The sequence below is a fragment of the Dryobates pubescens genome, chromosome 6, assembly GCF_014839835.1.
Source record: "Dryobates pubescens isolate bDryPub1 chromosome 6, bDryPub1.pri, whole genome shotgun sequence".
NCBI lineage: Eukaryota > Metazoa > Chordata > Aves > Piciformes > Picidae > Dryobates > Dryobates pubescens.
This window is the reverse complement of record NC_071617.1, coordinates 36,978,054-36,991,792: the sequence shown is the minus strand read 5'-3', so window position 1 is coordinate 36,991,792 and position 13,739 is coordinate 36,978,054. Positions and strand designations below refer to the sequence as shown.

Here is a 13,739-nt window from a genome sequence, read left to right as displayed (position 1 = left end):
GCACTCCATATAATGCCTGTAAGTCACTAGAATGAAGTAATACATATGCAATAGAAGTAAATGCTTGGTAAAACAATAGCTTTGATGCTCTGTTGTCCCAGTTTTCTAATAATTCCAGAGGAGAGGAATAAAGAGTGGTTTTGTAAAGCAGACTTGGGAACAGTGGACCCCGAAGATCATGGGTTTACTTTATGTGTGTGAAGAATGGGTTAAAAAAACAACAAACAAACCAACCTCTGGAAAAACACTTCTACTAACCCAGATCTGGTAGTCTGGCTCATTGTTAGACTGTGAACAAAACAGTCTCCTTAGCCTGTCTGCTTGCAAGGAAGACCAGCTTATTCTGTGATCCATTTCATTGCAGCTACTTTTATGTTGAAGCGGATGTGTCTACACTGGACAAAACCAGATCTTAATGGGAGAAGCAATTTAAAGATATTATAGCTTTTTAGTGAGCAATATATTACATATGCAGTACATGGTGGTGGTTGCTATCATTTGTGATCCTTGGTAAGTAATGTGCAGTGCTGTTTCATATCTCCTTCCATAAAATAGATATTGAAATGTCCATTATACAAATAACAAATATGAAACTTACTACAAAGATTCACTCTGTTATTATTTCCCATACCACATTGTGGAAGTACATCTTTCACTGTAATCTTCTTATTTAAATGAAGAAAGATGGCTGTCCTGTTGGGTGTCTCTGAAGTTTTAGACAGTCTTTGCAAGCTAATTTTTTTTATTTATTTTAGTTTTCAAAGATTGATTCACTGATTAATTACTTTACAACCCCGTGGCAAGGTCATCAGGTATCATGATTTCATTCTATTTTCTCTTTCACAGTGTTCAGACTTTGGGTCTTTGGCTGAATTTGTAGGAAACTAGACAGAATCAGACTCTTCAGTGCCTAAATCAATTCCAGTCCTTAACTAATGTCCTCTGAGGTCTATTAAAGCAAGTATGAGCTCATTTGAATAGCAAGGAAGTCTATAACTTTTGAGACTGAAACTGCAGACTGGATGCTTTGGACTGAAGAATGCTATGGCAAGCAAGGTACCATATCAATTTCTTGCAATTAATTTAATTAATATCACAACACTGCAGTAACAGGAGCTGTATTTATAAATTGTGCATTTGCAAGTTTTACTTAGAGACATGAATAGGAACTTTTTGTTGTGTGGAAGGCAGCAGACTTGGAAAGACTGAATTTAGTTCAGCCACATGAGTTACAGCAGAGGACTGTGTAATTTGTTGATCTGCTGCAGGATGTCCTGTTATTTTCCACAGGATTACTCATTGAATTGTATGAAAGCTGTCAATCACACTACAAAAAAGGATTTTAATTGGGGAGCCTATTAACACATTGTATCACAACTCTGCCCAAGAGTTACCTGACTGCAGTCATTAAGAAAAATATGTTGCTACATCATATTGCTTTAGAAAAGATAAGCCATGAGTATTTCTATTAGTGCTAGTAAGTGCTGGATATTAACTAAAGTTTCTGCACTTCCTTCAACAATAACTAGACAACTAAAGTATGTCAAGTGTACAATTTTATGCTGTTTGCATTATTCCTGTACACAAAGTCCTGAGTTTTGAAAGATTTTGATGTGGTTAGCTACTGCCTAATAATTAAAACCCTCATCTGCAAATTTAAGAAAGTCGGGTCAAGACTTGTCCCACTGTGGTGGTTTGAAAGGAAAGGCTCTGCTTTCCCTCCCCCACTGAGAAAGAGACCACGGCTAAACCCAGTCGGAGAAATGAGAGTATATTTTACAAGGAAACAGATTATATGTAACACAACAAACACAGGTATTTTACAATATATACAGGAATATACAGCAAATGAACTCAACCAGAAACCAGACCCCCCCACAGAGGGGCTTCCCTCTGTGCCCTCCTTCACCCCCTACCTCCCTTCTCCCCCAAAGAGGTAGAAGAAGAGACGAGGATGGTTAGCAGGACAGAGGAAGAAGCGGACAGGCCTGTTACAGGGCGGGAGTTAGTTCTTATCTCTTGGCAAGAAGCCCAGAAGCAGATCCAGCCGAAAGGGACAGCGAAGGAAGGAAGACTGAGAGAAAGTTCCCAGCTCCCCCCGGGTCCAATCTGACCTCCCACAATCCTTGGCCAATGAAATTCGTTTAGAATACCAAAATATTTTACAAACATTTAGCCAGTGTGCCCCTTTCTTAAAGGCACAGCGTCAAACGGCCACACCCACTCATCCATCTGACTGGGAAAAATATTGTAGGAGAGTTTCAAGCAATGAATGAAATACTAGTGGAGAGTATTTATCAGGAGACAGAAAAATAGATTACTAGTACCATCAAATGTTTTGGAAAATTGGCAATCCAATACAGATTATGTATCACTAAAAGGCATTGGTTCCATAAGGCTCCATAAACAGTCACTTTTGTATGACTCAGGATATTTAACTCACAGTAGATGTTTTGTGATCTGGACATCTCCTTGCTTTGACCCACTTTGGCCCATCACCGTTGATTGCTGAGACATAAAAACTTGTAACAATGTCAGTCAACAGGAACCAGCTGCATGATAGCTATTCAAATGGTAAATAAAGTCCCTAAGAAATATTCAAGGGTCTTATAATAGTTCCCCTGACATCATGAGAATGTACTTTTCACTCTTTGAGATGTGACCATAACTAAAATGTCTGTATTACTGAATCAGAATAATAGAGAACTAGAAAGTTACTGGAAATAGGGGTTTTTTTCAAGCACTCATTTGCTTGCGGACTGCTTCTGTCTGCTTCCATTAAATCCTGGGACTTCTACTGGTTTAAATTGGTGTTAGTTAGAGGATAGACAATAATCACCCTCCAAAGATGTAGTTCTTGAAATGACTAAAACACTGTACAAGACCTTTTGAAGGTGTTTTCATACATCTCCTTTGATTATGATAGGGGATGATTAAATTTGTTGGCAAAATTCCAGAGGAGGCAACTCCAGGTACTGTGTTCTCCTGAGAACTATGGTTTGGATCAAATGAATTAAACCTTTTTTTTTTTCTTTTTTTTTTTTTTTATGACTTTAAAAAGCTTTGAGACTGGTCAGTGTGCTTTTGAGCACTCATGCTGAATATTCAAGCAACTTGCTAATAAGTTGGGCAGTCAGTTTTTAGCAGCGCTCTAGGAACTGCCACTTTCACTTCTGAGAGTATTTAAGGTATAGCTTAGATTGACCAACTGTGTATGTTCTTAACCATTTTGGATATGCTTTTCTAAACCCTAAACTCCCTGTGTTACATAGCCATTCATTCAGAAAAGTACTTTGCAGTACATATTATTTTATATTGCAATATACATAGAAAAAGAGGTAATTACTATAGCTACCATTTGATATTTTGTGCTTTAATATATTAATGCTTTTACATTAGTGTTTATATATTATGGTTTTATATTAGTGTTAAAAATAAACATCTAACTTCTTGTCAGTATATCTTCACTTAGGACCAGTAATTTAATGGGCATGAATTCTTCAAATCACTGAAGCATAAACTGAACTTTGATACACAAGTAACTATACCTCTACTTAGTGAAGTGGTTAGAAATTCACATAAATACTAACTTTAATGGGATTTATGCATGCATTAAACTTAAGTACATATTTCAATGTGCTGATGAATATGAATTGGATTGTGCATTGTGAATACCTAAATATGCTAGGGATTTTGAACCTACATATCTCTTTTGAGCTACTAAATGTCTTCAGTGGCATTCTGTGTCTCCACAGGTTGCAGAATTAAGGAATAAAGCAGATTTGCCTTATAGCTGTCAGTTTGCTCGGTAAGATAGACCTGGAGATTGCCTTAACAAACATGTGATGTCTAAGACTGAAATAGCAGCCTCACAGTTGCTAGGGATTAAGCTGAACAGTATCCCTCCTCAGGTAACTGAATTACCCATGGGGTGTTTTTGGACTGATACTGGAAATTACTGTGGAATCACAAACGTGCCAGGAATTTTTGGGTGGTCTGGCATAAGGCCCTATTTCTCTGATGCTAAGCTGTAAGTACTTTGCTTTTCCTCCCTTTCTCCCATCCTCTGGCTTTTATCAGCTGATAAATAGTGAAGATCTATTTTTTGCTCTTCCCATGGTCCAGTCAACTTTTATTTCAGCTTGTAACCTACACAGCTGGATGGGAATTTTGCAGTCTGTTCTAAGCTCTCAAAATTAGGAGGTTTATAAAGGCAGTGCTGTCACAGACAGAGAATTGTGTCTATGGTTGCCCTATAGCGTTCAGAATAAGCCACAGCTGCCATCATTTTGTCTGGGAGTAGGTCTTGGGTTCTTGAGATGGCAAAATGCTAATCATCCCCAGCTGCCAAGCTGTGTGTGGCACAAAGATTTTGTAAAACAGAGTGGAGAAAGGTCAATGAAAATAACTGGGATAGCCTTTGTGTTGTGACAACTCCTCTTTCATCAAAAGGAGTAGTAGCATTTGAGGGTCCTAGTCTGAAAATAAGGATGGGAAATTATTTGGTCAGCAGCCATAATGATCAACGCTTGAGTAAATGTTGCTTCACAGAATCACAGAAACATTCAGGTTGGAGAAGACCCTCAGGATCACGAAGTCCAACCAATAACCCTACTCTGCAAAGTTCACCCCTAAACCATATCCCCAAGCACCATGTCTAAACAACCTTTAAACTCATCCAGGGCTGGTGACTCAACCACCTCCCTGGGCAGCACATTCCAATGCCTGACCGCTCTTTCTGTGACATTTTTTTCCCTAATGTCCTAATTACTTGTGTTAAATACACGTACCTTTCCTCTGAGGAGTCTCCAACACCAGGCAAGATGCTGTAGTGATGTTTACCTGCTTCGCCTGGAGTATTGTTTATATTTTGACAGATCTCTTTAGATACTTTCTTGTTAAGTAGCCTAGCATCCTTGAACACTGCTTTTTAAGAGAGGAAATACATACTAATATTATTGGCTTCAATTTTTATTACAAAGAATGCTTGTCAACCAGAAAAGCTCTGATAATAACACTTGATCTGTGAGCATTATTGGTCTTTAAGCATTCAGTTGGGCTGCCATGTTTGAGTCTAATGAAAGCTCTGATCTTTTCTTGGTCTTACTATAGAAATTTATACATATATGCTTTAAATATATATACTGCATGCTCTGAAGATTGTTCTGACAGCACACTTAAAACATTAAATCACTATAATCATCAGCTATACATAGGACTTACCAAGTAGTTCCAGAGTGTGTCCATAATAACCCTGTTTCTACAGTAGCCAGCATTTTCATGAATGAATTGGAAGTAATAGCAAAGTCATTGCCAGTAAAACTTGTGGATGACAAAGACTGAGAGAATAATAAACATTTATGAAGACAGATAACTAGTACAGAGTAACTAATTTAATTGCTTGTTAAATTAGACTTACTAAAATAAAATATGCCACCACTGCAAGGGTAGAACACATGTTCCACGTGTGACATGGAGACACACAGCTACGATTTATGTCACTAAAGCTCAGACAGCTACAGAGTAAATGTCAGCTTTCTATATGGATAAAGGGGAGAACAATGGACGTGCTTTGTTATTCATCTGATGTATTTTAGAAGCCTCCTTTAGGATAATAAAAAATACACCCTGAGAGTGCCTCTTTTTCTTTGCAAAATAGAAAGGTAACCCAAATGTCTGCATTTGTTCAGTTGAATCACAGGATAGTTAACAGAAATAGAAAACATTTTTTTCTTCTCTAGGAAAGAGAGCTAATGAGACCCTTGAATCTACAAAAAGGGGAGTTAGTAGGAAGACTGATTTCAGTTTGCTTCACTATAAAACATTTATGAGATTGCCTCTTTAATATACAATGTACAGCTGCAGTGATCTTTGAGAATGCTGTCTAAAATACATGGCAATGACAGAATTTAGTATCTGAAGTGGAATCGCAGTGGATGATAGTGTAGTACTGACACAATTGCACTGACACAAATGCAATTACTGGTTTTGGTGTGCAGAATTGTGAGCCTGACAAATATGGGACTTGGAAGTGGAAAGGTTGAGAACTGTTGTCTGTTTGCTCCTTTCTTACCATATATCTTAAGACTTAGTTAAATCTAAGATGTTGTTGGGATAAACTTATCTTAGTTTGATTTCATTTTATTAAATTAAACATACTTTTGAAAACACAGTTGCTGATCTTAATTTTTGCTTTTTAAAAAGGCATCTAATTTTAATAAATTTCCCAGGGTTGTTTTTGAGGTATCTTTTTAAGTTTTTGAGTAAATATTGTAACGTCTAATTAAGCTGGATAATGTTAGGGGAAGGTTATTCCTGCCGCCATGTGAAGGTGCTTGGGTTTTTCCACTCATTGTACACAGGGTCTGGGGAAACCTTCTTCTCAATTTGCATACCTAAGTGGAGCACTTAAACATGAATGGTGTGAACATCAATGGTGTGAATTTCCAATACCTATACAATTTATAGTACTACTAGCCTGTACAGTTCTTATGTACTCCCAGACACCAGAGTCAGTAATCCATGAAGAGCTGGTATCGATTATATGATGTAATGCAACCTGTCTAACACTGAGCTATGCACTGCACAGTTGCAATGTGGCATCCAACTGCATATGTCTTTATTTTACTTTCAGAACTCAAAAATAACAAGTGCTCATTCAATTTATTCCAAAGCCAGGTTCACACCCTCACAGTAACCTCAGAGGCAACACAATGATGTTTTTGTCTGCAGACGGAGTAGCTTTGGAATTACCATGTGTCACATCCACTCTCTTCAGGGCCATATGACTGAAAATACAAGGTCCTCTCTTCTGACAGTTCCACTTATGTGGGTTGTAAAAGACAGGTGAACTGGCATTCATGGAGCTGGCGTTATTTTTCATAGGACAGGGCAGCAGAGCTTGTGTAACTTCATAAATCAGATGTAAATCTTGAACCACTACAGGGCTCTGTGTACTGATCATTTTGCTACTCGTAGTTCTTAAAGTAGACATTAGGAGGCACCTCAGTGTTGTACTCCGCTTCTGTTCTGCATGACTCTGCTGATGGGCCATCAAAGTTGGGTGCTTCTGCCAGCCGCAGACATAGCCGAGCAAACAGTGAGTTATACTTTGGCTCTTCAAGGGCTTTGTCTGTGATCAGCAGTATGACCCCTTTCAGGGGTCACATTCTACACCCACATTGAGAAGTTCAAGGCATAGCTTGTCAAACTTTTCAGGAGTAAGCTTATTTATTAAGACTTTTACTTTCCTGAAGATTGCAGGAACTAGTGAAGGTGAGTGAAATCTTCATCTGAAGCTGTAGTCCTCTATAAACCACAGACCTCATGTTTTATGTACCCTAAAACTAAATTTAAAAAGATGTGAAGGTATGCGGTGTCTTTCCTTTGAGAGGTGTCAGGTGTGAAGACCTTAGCTTATAGCTTGTTTCCCTAGAACCAACTATAACTAGAAGGTGTTCCATCTAAAGGATCAGAAGGACAGATCTAAGCAGACAGGGATAGGAGATCCATGGAGATTTCCAGAAAGCTTCAGTGTTATCAAGAAAGCTTTAGCAGCACCTCCCATGGTGTTGGAAAAAGGAAGAGATGGAATTGAAATATTGCTGTTTCATCTTAACTCACCTTTAAATGAACAAGCTTCCCCCTACACATGCTTGGAGTAAGTGGAAAGGACGCATTGGAACCACCTTCCATCCAGAATAAGTGCTCAAAATAAGTCACAGGATCTGTCCTTGCACCCTAGATTCTGAGTTTGGCTAGCACATCCAGTGAAGTTTTTGCATCCAATGCATTGTTCCTGTGTTATTAAGAGTAGTGAGGGGATTGAGTCTACCCTCAGCAAGTTTGCCAATGATACAAAACATTGGAAGGGGATGGGGGGGGAGGATGGCCGACACCCCATCAGGCTGTGCTGCCATCCAATGAGATCTGAACAGGCTGGAGAGCTGGGTGAAGACAAACCTCACGAGGTTCAATAAGGACAAGTGCAGAGCCCTGCATCTGGGGAGGAATAACAGCAGGCACCAGTACAGGTTAGGGGTTACTCTTCTGGAAAGCTGCTCTGTTGAGAAAGACTTTGAAGACCTAGTGGACACCAAGCTCTCCATAGGACATAAATGTGCCCTTGTGGCCAAGAGGGTATCCTTAGGTGCATCAAGAAAAGTGTCCAGCCGGTCTGGGGAGGCTCTTCTTCCCCTCTACTCTGTCCTTGTGAAACCACACCTGGAATACTGTGTCCAGTTTTGAGCTCCCCCATTCAAGAGAGACAGGGATCTGCTGGAGATAGTCCAACAGAGAGCCATGAGGATGCTTATGGGACTTGAGCATCTGCCCTACAAAGAGAGACTGAGAGACATGGGCCTGTTTAGTCTTGAGAAGAGGGGATCTGCTCTATGTCTATAAATATCTGAGGGGTGAGTGTCAAGTGTGTGGGGCCAAGCTCTTTTTGGTGGTGCACAATAATAAGACAAGGAACAATGGATACAAACTTGAACACAGATTTCACTTCAACATGAGGAGAAACTTCTTTACAGTGAGGGTGACAGAGCACTGGAACAGGCTGCCCAGAGAGGTTGTGGAGTCTCCTTCTCTGGAGACTTTCAAAACCCACCTGGATGCATTCCTGTGCAGGTTCCCCTAAGTGATCCTGCTTTTGTCAAGGAGGTTGGACCTGATGATCTCTTGAGGTTCCTTCCAACCTCTAACATTCTGTGATTCTGTGAGGTTGTGTTCTTACAATGGAAAAACATGTGTTACAGCTGTCTTTTCTACTATCCCCATGAGCCTTCAACACTTCTACTTTGAGTTTTCTCCAGTGCACCTGTGTGTGCAAAAAGCTAAATTGTAAAGCATGCCAGTTTCAACTGCTGTCATGGGTTGAAGGTAGGACTTCTGCCTAGTTCCTAACTGCAAAAACAAGAATAGGAACTTTCTGGACATTTTTGAGTAAAAGGTAATTAAATTATCATTGGACACGGAATAATAACATAGGTATTTATCATTCCATTTGCTTGCTAATGTGGATAAAAAGCAGTTGCATAAACTATTCTTTCTCTTTTTGCTTCTTTGCTTTTTTTGTGATTTGCATGGCTTATTAGGTTGGAAGGTAGAAGTGTTCTCAATGACAAACCCCCCTGGTTGTTTTGCAACCACTGCTTAGCTGCCTATTTAGAAGCAGCTTCCATGTCTTGAGCTAGAGTGTTTAGGAAAGGACAGGATTTCTTCAGTGTATGGAAATCTGATAAAGAACAGTAGAGATGTAAAAGGCCCAACTAGCCAACCAATCCCCAAAATACCTCATCTTGAGAACACAGAAAATATCTCATTGAAACCTGTGACTTCAGTCCTTCCCAGAGCTGGGCATCCTGCCCAACTCCCTCAATCCTAAATTCTTTTTTCAAAAGAGATAAAGACCATAAATCCAGAGAGGGCTGGGAAATTACTGATCCAACAGACACTCCCTATTCTCTACCTGGATATGAAGCCAGTGTTGACTTAACCCTATGGACTAGTGTAAAGGTTAGAGGAAACCCCAACCTTGTACTGCTTTGTGGTATTCACAAAATGTTAGAAGACAATGGAAAGCAACTGAAAGACTGCACAAGAAAGAGAAAGATTAATCCTGTGTCAATGAACATTTTAGCCAGATTTATGCATCAATCCCACTGTGTGTGAAGTGAGCCCTAATGATACATCAGTCATTGACCTGTAACTTGGTGTATAGTTGTTGGTTTTTCTTTCACTTACACATCTGTCCCAATCCCCATGGTTTTGAGGCTTTAGTTGTAAGGCTTACAATCTGCTACAGAAATGCTGAGAATTATAGTTGGGCCACTGGGAAAAGACAGCTTAAAAGAATTTTTCTTTTTCAAAGTAGCTCCTTAGACCTCAAATTTCACAGATATTTTTAGGATCTTGCAGATATTTTCTGTTCTTAGAGGACAAAGTCTGAAGCTGCGCCAGGGGAAGTTTAGGCTCGAGGTGAGGAGAAAGTTCTTCACTGAGCGAGTCATTCGTCATTGGAATGGGCTGCCCAGGGGTGGTGGAGTCACCATACCTGGAGGTGTTCAAGGGGGGATTGGATGTGGCACTTGGTGCCATGTTTTCATCATGAGGTCTGTGGTGACAGGTTGGACTTGGTGATCTTTGATGTCTCTTCCAACCTTGGTGATTCTGTGATTCTGTGTTCTGAATTTAACTTAAATAAGGTGCAGTGGGATAAGAATATCATGCAGTTCTGAATGGATACATCTTACAGAGTTTTTAACAAAGGTAATCTTATGATGCCTGGTGACCATGTTGGTTACTAAGTGCTTGATTAGATTTTTGCACACCTTCTCTGTTCTTCTTCAGGCTTCTGACCCTGCTGAAGGCTGAAGGCAATTTTTTCTAAATTATTTTTTATTGTATACAAAATATTCCTGCAAGGATTTGGAGTTATGAAACTCTTTCACAAGTAACAGGGCCTTTTATAAGGGAGAGAATGAACTGCAATGTCTTAAAGGTGAGATTTTTAAAGGTATTTAAATGGAAATTGAATAGCTAAACTGTTTTGGAAATCGCTCTAGATGTTTACCTGTGTCTGTAGATGCTTTAGTAAATTTGTTTCATGTGGTTTGCCTAAGGTGTGGTTAATAATTTTTGCCTTATTATGACAAAACAATAGGAAACTATAGCTGTTTATAAAATCTGATGGAATAGGTAAGAAATGTCAGTGAATTATAAAAGAAAACAAGAAGACCAAAGTTCAGCTTTTTCTAAATTGTAGGTTTTCCTCTAAGCGCATGCATGAAGCTGTAATGGATTGAGGTAACTTCCAACTGTTTACAAAGTAACCACCACATGGTTAATCACAATTATTTGCTAAATCCTTTCTACAGTGTGGTTGAGAATCTGTGAAATATTAGGTAAAAGGTCTTTGAGGGAATTTGATCTGCTCAATGCATTCTGATAGAAAAATTCACATGCTATTACTTACCTTTTCTGGTTGATTATAGTCCTTGTGGCAAACCTATTACCTGCGTATTTAGCCCTTCCAAGTTCACATTGATTTTTCCTGATATCATCTCCTTTAGTTACAAACACAGGGTGAGTACCAATGCTGGCTGAAATTATTTTCTTAATGCATTTACAAAAAATCGTGATACAATCCCCACAAGTAGCTTTTATCTGTGTAATCTTTTTATCCTTTTCACCATTACTGCATATTCTCAGTTTGCTATTTTACTTATCACATGCTTTTGTTTCCATTAACCAGGATGCTGAGAAATTAGCTGGTGAAGAGCATGCCTGGAAAGAAGTCAAAGATGCTGTAAATGAAGTGAGATATCCAAAGTCAAAAGAAGGTATCCTTTTAGTAACAGGCTACAATCTGTCATTCAGTTGTGAAAACAATCCAGAGAGTGCCTTAGTATGCAATTTGTCTTTTGAAATGTATTTCCTAAAGTTTTAAAAGGTATTTTTAATAGATTTTGTGTTTAAACCATGTATTATTCTTAATTGTATTAATAATAATAGAAGCTCTGATTACTTGGACTGGAACTGCTGCATAGCAGGGATAGTAGGCACCTAGAATATGAAGGAATATTTTGGCTTATGTTTAGACTTTTGCCATCACAACCCACTGCTTCATATAAATCCATTTCTAAATGAAATAAGGCTTAATCTGTTAAATTATTTGTCCCATTAGTCCCACTGTGAACACTCACAGATTCTCATTCTCTGCATAGCAACGACAATGGGAATGACATAATCACAATTAGGCGCACTGCAAAAATAGATTCATTGTAGCAAGTTAGAATGTTAATAGATAAAAATAATTGTTAATGAAACAAATTGATCTTGCACTAATAAATAGAACTGGAGCCTAGTGGCCATCATGTAGATATTCAGTCCAATTAAAAAAATTATTGAACTGCAATGACCAAGAAAAAATGAGGAGAACAAAGGTAGAAATTTTTACTAGATGATTTATTGATTCTTCTGTCATATTAGTCTGTGCAGTGGAATTTCACTGACTGTGAATTTGTCCTGCTGTAGCAAGATGCCTTACCATTTCCAGAAACACGGACTTTCTCTGGAGCTAGAGATAACTAAATTTCCCTGCACTCCTTTCAGCAGCATAAACCCCAAGTTTGCAGAGTGATATTCCAGGCTGGAAACAAGTGATCACAATTTTTATTTTAATAAACAAAACCAACCAACAAACAAACAACAACAACAACAAAACACAACCCACACACAAAACCAAAAAAAGCCACCAAAACAACCCACCACAAAAACCCCACCACAAAACCCCAACAACCCAAACCAAAAAAACCCCAACATAAATAATAATAATAATAATAAAAAAACCCCAAACAAATATAACACCACCAAACAAAAAGAGAATTTGTTTCTAATGTGGAGAGATTTGTTTATTAGCAAAACAGAAGCACTCATCTCATCTGACTTCAATTTTCATATTGTTTCTAGTCGGTCTTAAATTCCTCTGTGGTCACTGGATTGACACAGACAATACTGAAACAGATCTCCAGGCATTCAGTTATCCATTGACACCCATGTTTTATCCTGAGAGATAATTTATAGATATGTAACACAGAGGTGCAATAATTTTTGTATGAAAAGTATGAAGCCAGAATCCTGATCCTATTTCATGTTCTTCCATTTAATTGCAGGATAAATTGTACCTACTGTACTATCCTAGGGTCTTTAATTGAGATTGCTGATTTTACTGTCATTAAAAAAAAAAAAAACAAAAAAACCCCCACCTTTTAGTAAAATGTATCATGTTGAAAAAAGAAAATTATCCCTTTTGTCTGTTCAGCTTCTGTTCTCAGACATGGGCTACTTGAAATGTGGCATCTTTCCTTCCTTTGCACCACAGTACTAGTGCTAATTAGCATGCAGTGGTGAGTGCAGTACCTGAAAAGGGAAATTGGAGTCTGTTCACTTGGCAAAAGGAATACTAGACCTTCCTTGCTGACTGAGGCAGTCATTGGTTTCTGCAAATGCAATTTTTTTTTGCAAATCAAAGAATTTCTACACTTGATAAATAGAATAGAATAGAATAGACCAGGTTGGAAGAGACCTACAAGATCATCGTGTCCAACCTATCATCCAACACCACCTAATCAACTAAACCATGCAACCAAGCACCCCATCCAGTCTCCTCCTAAACACCTCATAGAGCTTGTGCTCCAATGTCAGTGACTTCCAAAATCTGAGTTAGTGATTATAACTGATTTGTTGTAATGCTAAATCTAGTTGGAGAACGTGAAACAATATGTATGTGTGTTACAAGTAAGGTGTCTTGGACCAAAATTCCAGATTAAGCATGCAAACTGAGATGCTAAAACCCAGTGCAAGGGGATTATTTTGCAGAAAATGATTCCTCTGCATCCCAGGCTGCGCAACATTAGCAGAGATGCTTGAAGGCTGCCTTTCTGGTCAGGCAGATACAGGACGACCAGCTTCTCTTTTGTCCTGTTGTAGGTGATAGTAGATTTTCTAGTTTGCAGCTTACATACCTGGCGGTTTGGTCCCAACAGCTTTTGCAATATAGTACTCCTGCTATTAGATGCTGGTGAGCAAACAAAGCAGTATGGCTTTGCTGGTAAGCAAACAAAGCAGTAAGGCTGGGGAGAGGCCTTGAGCACAAGCCCTATGAGGAGAGGCTGAGGGAGCTGGGATTGTTTAGCCTGGAGAAGAGGAGGCTCAGAGGTGACCTCATTGCCCTC

The 13,739-nt window shown here is 38.8% G+C and overlaps 1 protein-coding gene across 1 annotated transcript in view; it reads left to right on the top strand.

Annotated features, from left to right (window-relative positions):
* The window catches only part of SMYD3 (SET and MYND domain containing 3), a 404,049-nt gene that overhangs the window by 336,663 nt on the left and 53,647 nt on the right, over positions 1-13,739 (top strand). The window contains exon 9 of the mRNA XM_009900927.2: positions 11,258-11,345. Coding sequence (XP_009899229.2) covers positions 11,258-11,345 — 88 coding nt within the window. The remainder of the gene's footprint in view (positions 1-11,257; positions 11,346-13,739) is intronic.